The sequence below is a fragment of the Vipera berus genome, assembly GCF_964194415.1.
Source record: "Vipera berus genome assembly, chromosome: 12".
In the NCBI taxonomy this organism is placed as follows: domain Eukaryota; kingdom Metazoa; phylum Chordata; class Lepidosauria; order Squamata; family Viperidae; genus Vipera; species Vipera berus.
The window spans coordinates 14,380,757-14,393,650 of record NC_138215.1 but is presented as its reverse complement, the minus strand read 5'-3'; the positions used below and the strand labels follow the sequence as shown (position 1 = coordinate 14,393,650).

Genomic DNA, 12,894 nt, shown 5'->3' with positions numbered 1-12,894 from the left:
TTTCCTTATTTCTGCTCTTAACAAGTAGCAAAGGATTGCCTGGTTAAGCACAGCCAGCAGCTGTATTTTTAGCAATGCCAAGTTGACAGAATTAGCTTCTGTAAGCTTCAGTTAACTGCTGCTGTAACCTAAAATGACCCTCATTTAACTCATCTCACCTCGTTCATGAACTTTACATGTTTTTTTTAAAAAAATAATCCGTTGACCGAACTGTTGCTAACATATCAAGAACCCCTTGCTTTGTTTCTAAACAGGAGGCACGGATCACTAAACAGAAAACACTCTAACCCAGACATGTCAAACACAAGGCCCGGGGGCCAGATCCGGCCCGCGAAGTGGTTTCATGCGGCCCGCGAAGCCATCCTGGAAACAGTGAGGGAACGGTCCCCGCTGCCTTGGCCCTGGCCCAGAGACCCTCCTTCTGCCAGAGACCCTCAGATCTGTCCCACTCCTGCCCAGGCCCCCATAGGCACCCTCGATGCGAATGATGTAGAGCTGGCCACGCCCACCCAGTAGGCCATACGCACTCTAGCCACGCCCACCCAGTAGGCCACGCCCACCCGGTCCCCCCCCCCGAGGGCAACCACAATGCTGATGTGGCCCTCAGTGAGATTGAGTTTGACACCCCTGCTCTAACCTGTTCCATTTGAATACCACAATGGTTATTCTGTTGTGAGAATGAATGGGAGGATTTGCATGACTAAATTAGCTTCCCACTTCAAGGTTTCCTGTTTCAGCTACCATGTCTTTGCTCAATTATAGCACTGTTTCTCAGTGGTTGGTGAAGCGTCCTAGGTCAGTGGACGGTTAAGAACTTTGCAAAGGGAAGGGGCAGCTTCGGTATCCAACAGAATAGCTGTGAAAAAGTCAGGTAGCTGGAGACCTCAAAAAACCCTCTTTTCCTGACTTGGCACCTGTCAAAGGGACCTATCCAGGTGAATAAAAAGATGCCTGTCCTGATAAAAAGCAGCTTTCTGAAGACTGCATTAAGCAAAAAGCACAATTCCACAAAGAGACAGTTAAAAAAAGTAAGAGACGTGTTTTAATCAAGGCCAGATTTTAGACCCTTACAATCAGGATTTATACAAAATCAACTGTACCGTCAGCACACGCACGCACACACACACACATTAAAACACAGTTACCGAAGAAAATATCTTCTCGGGAGTGTCCCAGCTATTTGTTTAATGCTGTAGAAGGAAAAAAAAAGTATGGGGAATGGCTGTTGCACATCTTTGTAAATACAGCAAAGCTTCTCCTCCTAGTCTCACAGAACCAAAAGTTCCACTGAAATCAACAGCAGTGTGTTCCAGCAGTTTAGGAATTCACGGTAAAGAGAAAATGATTTTATCAGAAGTGTAACTTCTAATGGCCCCTGAACAACCGGTTGGTAAACGAGGGTTACCTTTAACGTAACAACTCTATAATGCCTTTTTAAAAGGTGTGAAGTACAAACCAGAAAATCTATTTTCAAAATCCGAATAAGCCGCTGTACTGTGGAAGTTCTGTAGAACCATCTCAAATTAGCTACAGTTTGATAAAACAAAAACCCAGAATATTTTTAGTGGCTCCAGGTTTCCAATGAAACAAAAGCAGAGGGATCCTAAAGTGATTTTTTCCTAAAGTGATTTTATAGAATGAGCAGGGAAAGGCTGCTGTCACCCTCTGTCCAATTCTCCCCTCAGCCAGTTTGCAAGCACAACATACCCCATAAACTAAAGTTTCCTGACCTACCACCCACGTCCCAGTATGGCACATTCCACCAGCTTCCCAGGCCATCCTTTCTGTGCCTCCTCTAGGATGCAACCACCGAAAATGCCAGTTAGCTCATTGTATACTTAATGAGCTATACAGTTTCATCAGTAGGCAGCAAGTGCAACTTATTCTGTCCCCCAATCCTTAGCACCTTCCCTATCTTCCTCAATCCCTAACGTCTTCGATTTTTGCCAAATTCCATACCACTGTTTGGAACAACCACTTTTTTGAACTATGTCCAGAACAATTCAGGAATCGGTGCTAAAAAAACAAAAAAGTTGCTAGGATTTCTTTGCACATAATAATCTGCACGTGATTTGCTCCCAATCTTTTAAGTAAAATACATACCTCCATCTGAGTTAGTTCTTCTAAATTGTTCTGGATGTGATGGTAAACGATGTCAAAAAGTTCCTCCCTGGATTTTGTCCCATCCAAATGAACTGGAATATAAAGCGGCACCATTTGAAAATAACAATTTTGCTGGGCTCAGTATTATTTTTCATTAGGTAATAATTAGAAATAAGAATTAGAAACTAGAAATAAGATATTTCAGCTTTTTCACTTACAAATTTAGTAAATGATGGCTTATTCAAACTATCTTTTTTTAAAAAAAAAAAAAAACATGGCTATTACAATCCAGACAACTAAGCAAAACTATTCTGACTTCCTGACCCAAGCAATCCCTCTCCCTTTCATTTTCAGTCCATAGGTAGAGCTAAAAGGTAAATGATAATCAGAACTAACTATAAATTGTTGCAGTCTAACTAAAATTATTATTTTTTTGTAACAGTAACATCTAAGTAAAATTATTATTTTTTTGTAACAGTAACATATTTGCAAACAACCCTGGGAATGTTATTGAAAGACCTGCATTTTGAAACACAATTATCCAACTTAGTGACACAAGAAATTCAAATTCAAAAGGGGCTTCCAAAATCCAGTTGAACTTACCAACGTCAACGTTAACGCTTTCCATCACCTTCTTATGTTTGATGTACATGGGCCAGACGTGACCATCGAATAATCCAGGTGGATCTGGGACGGTGTAATTCCTTGAACTAGAGAAACAAAAAAAATCCATTTGCATTTGGGTTGTTATGTAGATCTTTTAAAGCCATCCAGTCCTCCTACATATCCACCTGTAAACCTTAGCTTCTCACATCATGGACTTACCTTCTCCTCCTCTTGCATTCTTCATAAGGAATAGAAAGAAAATACCGGACGTCAAAGATATCGATCAGGGGTCTGAAAAGAAGGAAAATTTCTCAGCTTTTGTTACGTAACAGAAACACAAGAGTGGGCAAAGTCCCATCTTGTGCACCATTCTATTTTTAACAGTATCTGAAAGCTTCTGGGAAGCTCACCACCAGAAAATGAAGCCCTCCCCATTGACTTAAGTGCAGCTCAAACTATTTAAATATCTAATTTTCTTACAAAACACTGAATGCTTTTTCTAAAAAAAAACATTTTAAGTCAGTGTCCAGTTCTGAAGATCACAGCTGCACCTACACACCATGTGAAATCGTGATTAGTTGTTTTCACATTCTGGTTGGGGAATTCTGGGAATTGAAGTCCGCACATCCTAAAGTTGCCCAGTTTGAGAAACACTAGCCTTTCTAACTCTCCAAAGAATTTTGGAATATTTTAGGCTGCACTTATATTACTTCAGAGGTACATCATTTGCTTTTTTGTTTTTTCTGACTTCTTTATTCAGTAAGCTTCCAGGGATGTCCTACCTACCTTAACCTCTTCTTCCTGGTTTATGCCCTGTAATAAAATAGCTTATCAGCTATGGGTTAAACGCAACCAAAGAATCCCTCAAGAAAGCGCTCCTCCTTCATGCTTTTTTTCTATATATAATCTGAGAGCACTGGAACAAGTGAAATTTATCTAATCGCCACCTGCTCTCGTGTACAATCAAAACGGTTCGCACAACGCCTGTTGCATTATCTGTCAAAGGCTTGCTAAGAATAAACAAGTGTCAGCAGGTACTTGATTAGATATAGAAAGCTGGGACAGTTCTCAGGATATTTGAAACTTTTATGCGCCAGCCAAAAGCGACCAAAATACCAGAAGCCATAGAATGTTCTATCAGAAGGCATTGCCTTGACTACAGTTACCTGTAAGTATAAAGCAAAAATCCTTCCACAATAAGAATATGAATGGTGTCATCATTTTCCTCTATGATTCTGGTATCAAGTGTGTTAATGCCATGAGATCGCTCAAACTTAATTGGATTTTTCTTCCAGGCACTGATGGTATTCATCATTGCATCCATATCCAAAGCACTAATAACTAAGGCAAAAGAACAGAAATGTTAGCTCCGAAGGGAGAGACAAACAGTATAACGAGATATAAAATGCCCCGATCTCAGTTGGTGATCAAGCTTGCATTCTTATTCTTTCTTCTGTTCATTAAGTAGTTCTGTGATACAACTAAAGGTTTTTTTTTAAATAATGAGTTACTGCATCGATATGAATAGGACTTACCATCGTACTGTTTAAATCCGTCTTCAACCTGTATTTCATCTTGGGGCTGAAACAGAATAAAAACTGTCTGTAGAGCTCGTCACAGATTTCCTAAGGCTAATTTTAAGAATTGCAAGATAAAACCATGTTCAAACTGACTCTGTGGTAATTCAAAGCTCACATTAAGAGACAGTAGCTAGAGTTTCAATAACTTTACATAATATAGGGTCACAAGGCAACGACAAATGAGTTTGTCCTTTATCTCATCACTAACAAATAGGTACCTATCCTACTTTCAAAACAGTAGTCATGCCAACTGTATATTAGGATCTTATCCAGTAACTACAGAAAAACCTTTTATATCCCAACCCTCCAGAAGTAAACCAATATACGACAAGATAAACACATTAAAGGGAACACCAATGCTTTAAGACTTAAAACATTAAACTCCATGGGAAAACAAAAGTCTGCAAACACATGGAATTCAGTGTACTTGATATGATGGGAAAGGATTGGAGAAAAGTATGAAAAGATTGAAACAATCTGCAAGGATGGACAAAAACCTAGGCTGAAGATGTTCATTTAGAGGCAAATTACTGTATAGCTTGCTATGCACTTAAAAAAGCATCCCAACATCCAAAGAGGGTTTAGTACAAAGTGAGCAAAATAAAGGGGTTTCTTAATGTGCCATCTGCCATTTTTTCTGCTGTCTTTTCTTCTAAGTTAAGTGTAAGCAAACCAGTATGCACTTGAAAGGAGCAAGCAATCAGAATCCTTAAGTCTCCTGCTGTTAAAACTGAATGTACTGCTTCTGTATCTATTTATTCAGTAGACACTCCAAAAGGTGCAGGAACAATTCTGCCCATGTGATTCCATTCCTCAGCTGTCTTGTTGCAAATGTCATAGCAGTTCCCAGTTGTATTGACACCATCACAAAGTATAAGCTCACGTGTTAACATACTTCCAAAGGTACCCTTTATCCACTAGAATATTCTAGCCAGGGAGAGGAAATTACATAACGGCTTTTGGATGCCTGACAAAGCAAAAGCAAAACCAATCGGGAGGAAAAGCAAAAGCAAATTTTCCCAACCCACCTTAAAGAAGTCATCTTGATGGACCACACTGCAGTTGGGCAGCGACTGTCTGAGTTTGTTAGTCAAAGTGGTCTTCCCGCCATTAGTGATCCTATAACGGGAATTTCACACAATGGGTATCAACAAATGCAGCGAATCAAAACCTCTGCAGATAACAGAAACTCCTGTCAGGGTAGAGAATTTTGAAGATGGATGGAAGTGAGAGGGACTCGACCATCCAGCTTCCAGGACTGAAGGCAGACCAGAAACGACTTTCCCCCATTCCTAATTCACACCCACACTGGCTCTCATACCACCTCTCCAATGCTTTTTCTCGGGCAGGAAAATGTCTATGGGGATTCTCAGTCATCCAGGTCACGGTTTGTCTCAAAGTTGCTTTTTCAACAGGCCACACTGGACTTTCCGTTTTTTTTTTCCTTTGAAGACGTTTTGCTTTCTCATCCAAGAAGCTTCTTCAGCCCCACCATCCAGTCGGATCTGAAGAAGCTTCTCGGATGAGAAGCGAAACGTCTTCAAAGAAAAGAAAAAAAACGAAGGAAGTCCAGTTGCCTCTTGAAAAAAAAAGGCACTTTTGAGACCCGGGGAGGAAAATCGAAATAAACGAAAGGATAATTGTGGCTGCGCACCTCGCTTTCTTCCAAAAAAAAAAAGAAAAGCCAACCCACCAGCCGCTCAAAAGTCTCAAAATTAAACAGGATGCGGCCGCACCCTCTGCCCATCGACTGCGTTAAGTCATAAGATCATCCCTGGAAAAGGGGGAAGTGGGGAAAAAAAACCCCACCCTCTTGAGAGTTAGAATAGAATAGAGCTGGAAGGGACCTCGGAGGTCTTCTAGTCCAGCCCCCTGCTCAAGCAGGAGAACCTATAACCATCTCAGACAAGGGACTGTCCAGCCTCTTCCTAAAAACCTCCAGTGATGGAGCGCCCACCAATATAGACGACATACAAGTCTCAATAAATAAATAAATAAAGATAGATAGATAGATAGATAGATAGATAGATAGATAGATAGATAGATAGATAGATAGATAGATAGATGATGCGGCGGGAGAGGACCACCCAAGGCACCCAGGAATATGACGGCACCTGCCCGGAAAAGCAGCAGCTGCGGCAACAGCTGCAGCGCAGAATGGGGGCCTGGCACGTGCAGGACCGAGGACCACCACCTTCCCCACTGCGCAGGCGCCGGAGCACCCCGCGCCCAAGCCCCCCCTCCCCCTCCCTCCCTCCCTCTCTTCGTCCTTCCTCTCACCCGCCGATGCCGATGATGACTTTCATGGTGCCGCGAGCGCGCTGGCCTCACGGAGAGCCCGGAAATGGAAGAGGAGGAGGAGGAGGAAAAAAAAACGGGAGGGAAAGAAAGAGCCACGAGCGTCAACTGCCGAGGGGAGCCATCGCGGCGGAGACAAGGGCGACAACGGAGGGAAGCCGACCGCGCTCCCGCCGAGCCCTGAGACGAAAGAAGGCGCCGCAAACGCCGCGCGGCTCTTTCCTCCCCACACACACCCATCGCCCGCCCTCGAGCGCGCTCATTGGCGAAGGGTGCCGCCAATCGACGGCTTCAAAGCGCCGGGTTTTTTTTTTCTTTCCTTCCGCGCCTCCCTTCTCCCCCCACCCAAGCCTTGGCATCCAATAAAGGACTGGAAACGAGGGCAGGCTCTCTCCGATTGGTCGCTTTAGTTGTTGGCCCGGCCTCTCGGCGTGTGGCGATTCCGCGCCTCAACAGTTGCATTCTGAGGCGGGTGGGAGCTGGGTGGCGTTGCCTGCTCCTTTTTTAAATACGAATTTTGAGGGAATTTTCCACAAAAAGTATACAAAAACCCAACCCTGAGGACCCAGATTGTTGGGGGCAATTAAGCTGACTTTGTAATAATGCCGCTTGGGGGTGTGTGTGAAAGCCCTAATAAGCAGGCATATACATAGAATGAAGGCTACTGCTAAGCTTGTAAGCCGCCCTGAGTCTTTGGAGATGGGCGGGATATAAATGGAATTAAAATAAATAAATTAGATATCGCCCCTTTGGAAAACGTGATTACATATTTCTTTGAGGGGAAAAACGGCTAGGTTCGTGTATCAAGCTCATCCATAGAACATGATATTGCTGGCCCCATTTCCACAATTGATTACATATAAAACAGCTAACTGCCGTAGCAGATATTTCATACGAAGAAACAAATTTTGGCCTAATGTAGGAATGCTAGATCTGGGCTGCTGTACTTTGAGCAGCCACTAGGTGGCAGCAAAGATACAGGAATTTTTAATGCTTTGCTGCCATCTAGTGGATTCAGGTGTTCAGTAGGTCTTTGGGAAATAATGACATAATTTGGCCAGGATTATCTGTAATTGCTTCTTTTGAGTTCCTGAATCTTCATTGTGGTTTTACGTGTCTTAATGTTTGATTTTTACAAGCATCAGCATCTTCTCCAATTAGTCTTGTGTTTGCATTATGTGTCCAAAATACTGGCTTCAGCATTGTTTCTTGTGCTTCCTGTGGACAGTCTGGTGTTACTTAAGCAGTTTAGTATCTATCCATGAACCAGGCCAAAGGTTGGTGTGCAAAAATAAGCACACAAAAGTTTATCAAGTCAGATTCACTTCTAGATTTGTTCTGTGTCTTCTTTAGAACTATATAATACTTGTTAAACTGTATTTATTTGTAAATTACAAATGTGATTTTGAATAAACATGAACCAAAAGATGATATCCAAATTCAAGGTTAGGAATGAGTCTTGAAGGGAAAATAATCAGCTGTGAAAATGGCTCCACCCAGAGAGCAGTTGTGTTAAAAGGAAGATGTAAGAGTGGTAATTGGATAATTTGGGGCTTGTATAAGAGCAGAGATTGCTTAGTAGTCTTTGTTTTAAGAAAGTTAAAGTTTACAGAAGTATTGTGGTTGTGAGTTCTTAATCTCCCATTGTGTGTGTTCTAATACATGTTATTGTATTATATAAAATAGAGTTAGTAATAGGCTGTGGATATAAAATGTAGATGTGTCTTTGGGGTTAATACCGGTAGTACAGAATCAGCTTCTGAAAAAAGTTATGTTTTTATGTTATGTTTAACTGTTACAACTGTGGCTTAGTATAATTTGGTTGAAAAGACTTGTATTCTTGTTTTGAAATAATTAGATACTAGAATCAGGTTTGAACCTTTATCCAAGATTGTTATACAATGAGATGTCAGGATAAGAGAATTTATATCTGTTTTGAATAACTATGCAAAGAATAGTTTATTTAATAGAATATTCTAAGTTACTATGAAACATGAGCACCTTTATAGTACTCTGAGGTATAGTTTGCTTTATTGTATTTGAATAAGTTATAAAGCTACTTCATCTGCTTAACCATAATTCATTGTTTATCTACAAAGGTTGGTTTTATGAGTAGTCAAAGCCACAAACTATATATTGCATGAACTAGTATAGTCACTAGCTTTGGTAAGAATCTGTAGAAGTGACCTATTTTTGCTAAATTTAGTAGCTGGTATATGGCGATTAAGACTACAATAATGACATTTAAAAATATTCAAGTTTTGCTTTGTGTCCTCAGAAAGCTAGTTGTATCTAATGTCTTTTCTCCTACTTTCATACAGCTATATATAGTTGATACTGATATTTATAGGTTTTTTTACATGTGGCATGTGAATACTGCAGCTGTTGTAGCTGTATTTTTCTTTCATTTGTTCAGGCACACAGGTAGGAAAAAAATTAAAGGACATAGGCAAAATCAAGTATGATGGGTTTTTTGTATAGGTCAGTGGGATAAGAAACAACAAGGTTCAACCATTCTAACGTCTATTAAAATAACTTATTGCAAAAAATATCAATAGCATGTTTGTAACTATGGCAATTGCTTTAATTTTTAATTCTAGAAGCTATTACCGTGTGCCATAATGACAGAGTTCCTGGTTTGTTTTAGCTGTTGCATTGGAGATCAGCCTCAAACAGTGAGTTGCTTTATTTAAAAATGCATATGCTGTATTTCAGAGAGCAATCCTAGGCGGCATACTCAAACCATCATATAGAACACAGGTTTTAAAAAATGCAATTTAATTTTTAAATATATTAAAACAGCTAGAAGACTGACCAGTTAAGTTCCAGCCATTTTATATCAATATTAAATTCAAGACCTATTTTATGGCAGACTTTGTAATACAAAACTTGGATATAGAGAAAAAACAAACTATTGAATAGGAAATCTGAAATAAAATTCTATTATAAAAATCAAAGATTTGGTATATTTTCCCTCCCTACTCAGATATCACTGGTTTTTATGGTAATTGTTATGAGGAACCTAAAATATTTGTTTCTCTGTTCTCTTTAAGAAGAGACTCGACAGAAGAATGATAGGAGAACCAAAGAACTTTGTTCATATCACTCATTTTGGAGCAGAAGAGATGGCCGGTAACCGCCCATCAGTAAGTATGTCGGGGAGAGAAGCAACAAAGTGTTACATTTGGTTTCTTTATCAATGTTTAGATATGACTATCGAGATATAGTAAACCTATGAAATGTAAGTTACTTTATTGCAGCTTCAGCATAATATGTATATCCAAAAGTAGTTTGGAACTACATTAAAAATACTGAATATATGAGAGTAGAATAAGTGACCGATATTGGGGGTAAGGGGGACCCATTACTAATTACAAAAACATTCTGAAATATTTTTAAAGTGCAAAATATACTATATAATGTTAGTAGCACTAATTAGCCTTTTATAATCTTATGCTTTTTGCAGGTTGGGCATATTCAAGAACGAATGAATTCCAAAGGAGGCTACAGCAACAATTCTATGAGTACGCAGATTTAGAAGGTGTTCATATTAGGTGTCCAAGTAATTAACCAATTTCCTCAGATAGAAAATTGTATATTTAAGTTTATTAATTATTTGCATACTGGTTAACTGCTAAAATAACCTCATTATTCTGTGACAGTCTGTACATATTGGGGATCCAATTACAAAACTATAAAGCTGTGTTAATGGTTAGCAACATGTTTGAAATCTGTGCTAAATATAGTATTTAAAGTACTATATTTAGCTACAGGTTTAATTAATGGCTCTTTCCCATCTATAAATCTTGGGGTTTTAAATTCTGTGAGGATGATGAAGAAATAATACTCTATTCAGTTCTAAAACTAACACAGAGAATTCTGTCTTGGGAAAATGATCTTCAGTCTGACCGTGGGCATAGATTATTTAACCTGGTGTAATTTTTCTAAAAAAAAAATGCTTGAGAAGACATTTAAGTACTTTAGAGCTTATTTTGAATTTCAGATTAAATAGCCCTTTGCTGACTCAACAAAATGAGAATAAAAGGTTTGTTTTGTTTGGCTAATATATTTCTTCGGCTATGAGTGGGAGCCCATACTATGCCTTAAGGTCTACTTTGTTGTGACAAAAACTAAATATTTGAAAGAGGTTTTGCATCACAGCCATGCTAGATGCTAAAAAGCTTTGTGAATGTGTTGTCAGATAAAAGGATTGGGTAAAGAATAATAATGTAAAAATTGACAATACTTTATTATTGATGAGCTTTTGAAGTAGGACTGTGAGATAGGATTCTTGCTACTACTGGGAACTGCAGAATATGTAAGGTGTGTGATGAAAGTCTTTTAACAGTGGTGGCTTCTGTTCTAAAATTCAAGACTTGTTATACACAGTGTTGCTTAGCTGTATTTTCTACCATTGGAAGATGGGTGCACACTCTGAATTTACTGAGTTTTGACCCAAATGAATCCAGACACATTTGCCTGAGTCAAATTCAGTCAGTTTTCTTGTGCTATTAATTCTTGCCTGAAACTGCAGTCTAGTATCTGAACTATAATTTAAAAAGTGATCAAATTTTAGTTCGCGAAACAAAAGGTATTTGTAGAACAGAACTGAAGCATTCTACTGATGCACCCAAATGTGTATATAATCTATCTCAAGTCCATTTCAGCTGCATGAGGTGAAACGGAGGGCTGAACTCCTAGATTTAATGGACCTTCTATTATTGGAAAATAAATTTGCTTTAAATAGTTGGTTGTCATTAATTTTACTGTGAAAACCAAACAAGTGCTTCAAATTTTAAAATAGGCATTTTTAACAAGTGACCTGCCTACAGTTTTAAGTAACTCGCTCTTACTAAAATGTTTGTGTGTTTGTGTGAATATTATTCAGGATAGCATGTCTTCTGCAGAAGGCTTCTATACTCTTGTGAAAACAGATCAAGTATTTGACAGTTTTATGATGTTCGTCCTTGTTCTTGACTATTAATATGTCAAACTATTGAGTGCAAAAGTCTTAAGGTTTGCATTACAGACTGGAAGGTGCTGTAGCAGTCCGTGTAATACATATGGAATTAAATAATATAGATCAGGTACTGGAGATGAATTAAACACTTTTGAAAACCCAGTTTTGCCTTGAATTTTAAGGTTGCTTTAAAATGAGGCGCAATGCAAGTGTGTTATTTGCCAACTATCTCAATATTGTTTCTTATAAAGGATTCAATGTTATCGACTGAATTGCATAACAAGCCTGAAATTGGCAGAGTGCTCTTCTTAGGGGAGAAAATAGGACAACACGATAGCATGGCGAATACTACAAGGCGAGAGCCAATTAGGTTTTATTAGAATATGCCCAAAGGGGTAACTTTCCTAGAAACATTGCCCAAAAAAAGAAATTAAGCACATGCTATTTAAGCAGTTCAAGAGTTGCTCTGTTGTGGCTTGATCATTTGACCTGCACTTGTTATAGTGCTTTCCAGCTATCACAAGTTCCACTGATTCCACTTGTGTCTGAATGTTATCTAACATCTCTGAATGGCTGCCTTAAATGTCATAATTTAGTCCACCTTTCGGGAGCAGGCTAGTCATGTGCTCACTTCCTACAGCTGACAATTTCTCTCCTACCAAAAATAAATCGGCGTGAGGCTCCTCCCTTGTAGCAGCCGGGGCTTTTTTGGGCAGTGAGTCAGGTCTTGCAGAAAAGGAGAGCTGTTGTCATTGCCCGTAAGAGCAGGCAGTGAATTCAACAACCTCCCTAAAACAGTGGGCAGCCAAGCCAGCTCTTCATGGTTCAGAGGGCAGAGATTTTAATTGCAGCCACAGTCCGGCTTTGCTTGGGGAAAGGCCAATGAAAGCACATCTGTAGGGAGAATTAATACTGTTATCTTAGACCGGGAATGTCTAGTAACAATTTTGGGGAGCTTAAGCGAAGATCTTGCTCAAGTGGTTCTGAGACAGCATTGTACAGGCAGTCCTCAACTTACAAGAGTTCATTTAGTGACCGTTCAAAGTTACAACGGCACTGGAAAAAAGGGACTTCTGACCATTTTTTCACACTTATGACCGTTGCAGCATCCCCGTGGTCACGTGATTTACATTCGGATGCTTGACAACCGGTTCACATTTATGATGCTCACAAGTGTCCCAGGACACTTTTGTGACTTTAGGACAAGCAAAGTCCACGAAGAAGCCAGACTCGCGTAATAACCGTGTTACTGCAGTGATTCCCTTAACCAATGTGGCAAGACAAGTCGTATAACGGGGCGAAACTCACTTAACAAATGTCTCGCTTAGCAACATAAATGTTGGGCTC

The 12,894-nt window shown here is 39.6% G+C and overlaps 1 protein-coding gene across 1 annotated transcript; it reads right to left on the bottom strand.

Annotated features, from left to right (window-relative positions):
• Positions 1 to 1,014: 1,014 nt before the first annotated feature.
• Positions 1,015 to 6,804, bottom strand: LOC308673588 (nicotinamide riboside kinase 2-like). Its single transcript, XM_081337379.1, has 8 exons — positions 6,570 to 6,804; positions 5,318 to 5,408; positions 4,245 to 4,290; positions 3,876 to 4,050; positions 2,929 to 3,000; positions 2,707 to 2,813; positions 2,104 to 2,195; positions 1,015 to 1,190 (listed from the first exon to the last, which is right to left on the bottom strand). Exons 1-8 carry the CDS (start codon positions 6,593 to 6,595, stop codon positions 1,185 to 1,187), a joined length of 615 nt encoding a protein of 204 aa, XP_081193505.1. The 5' UTR covers positions 6,596 to 6,804; the 3' UTR covers positions 1,015 to 1,184.
• Positions 6,805 to 12,894: the final 6,090 nt, after the last annotated feature.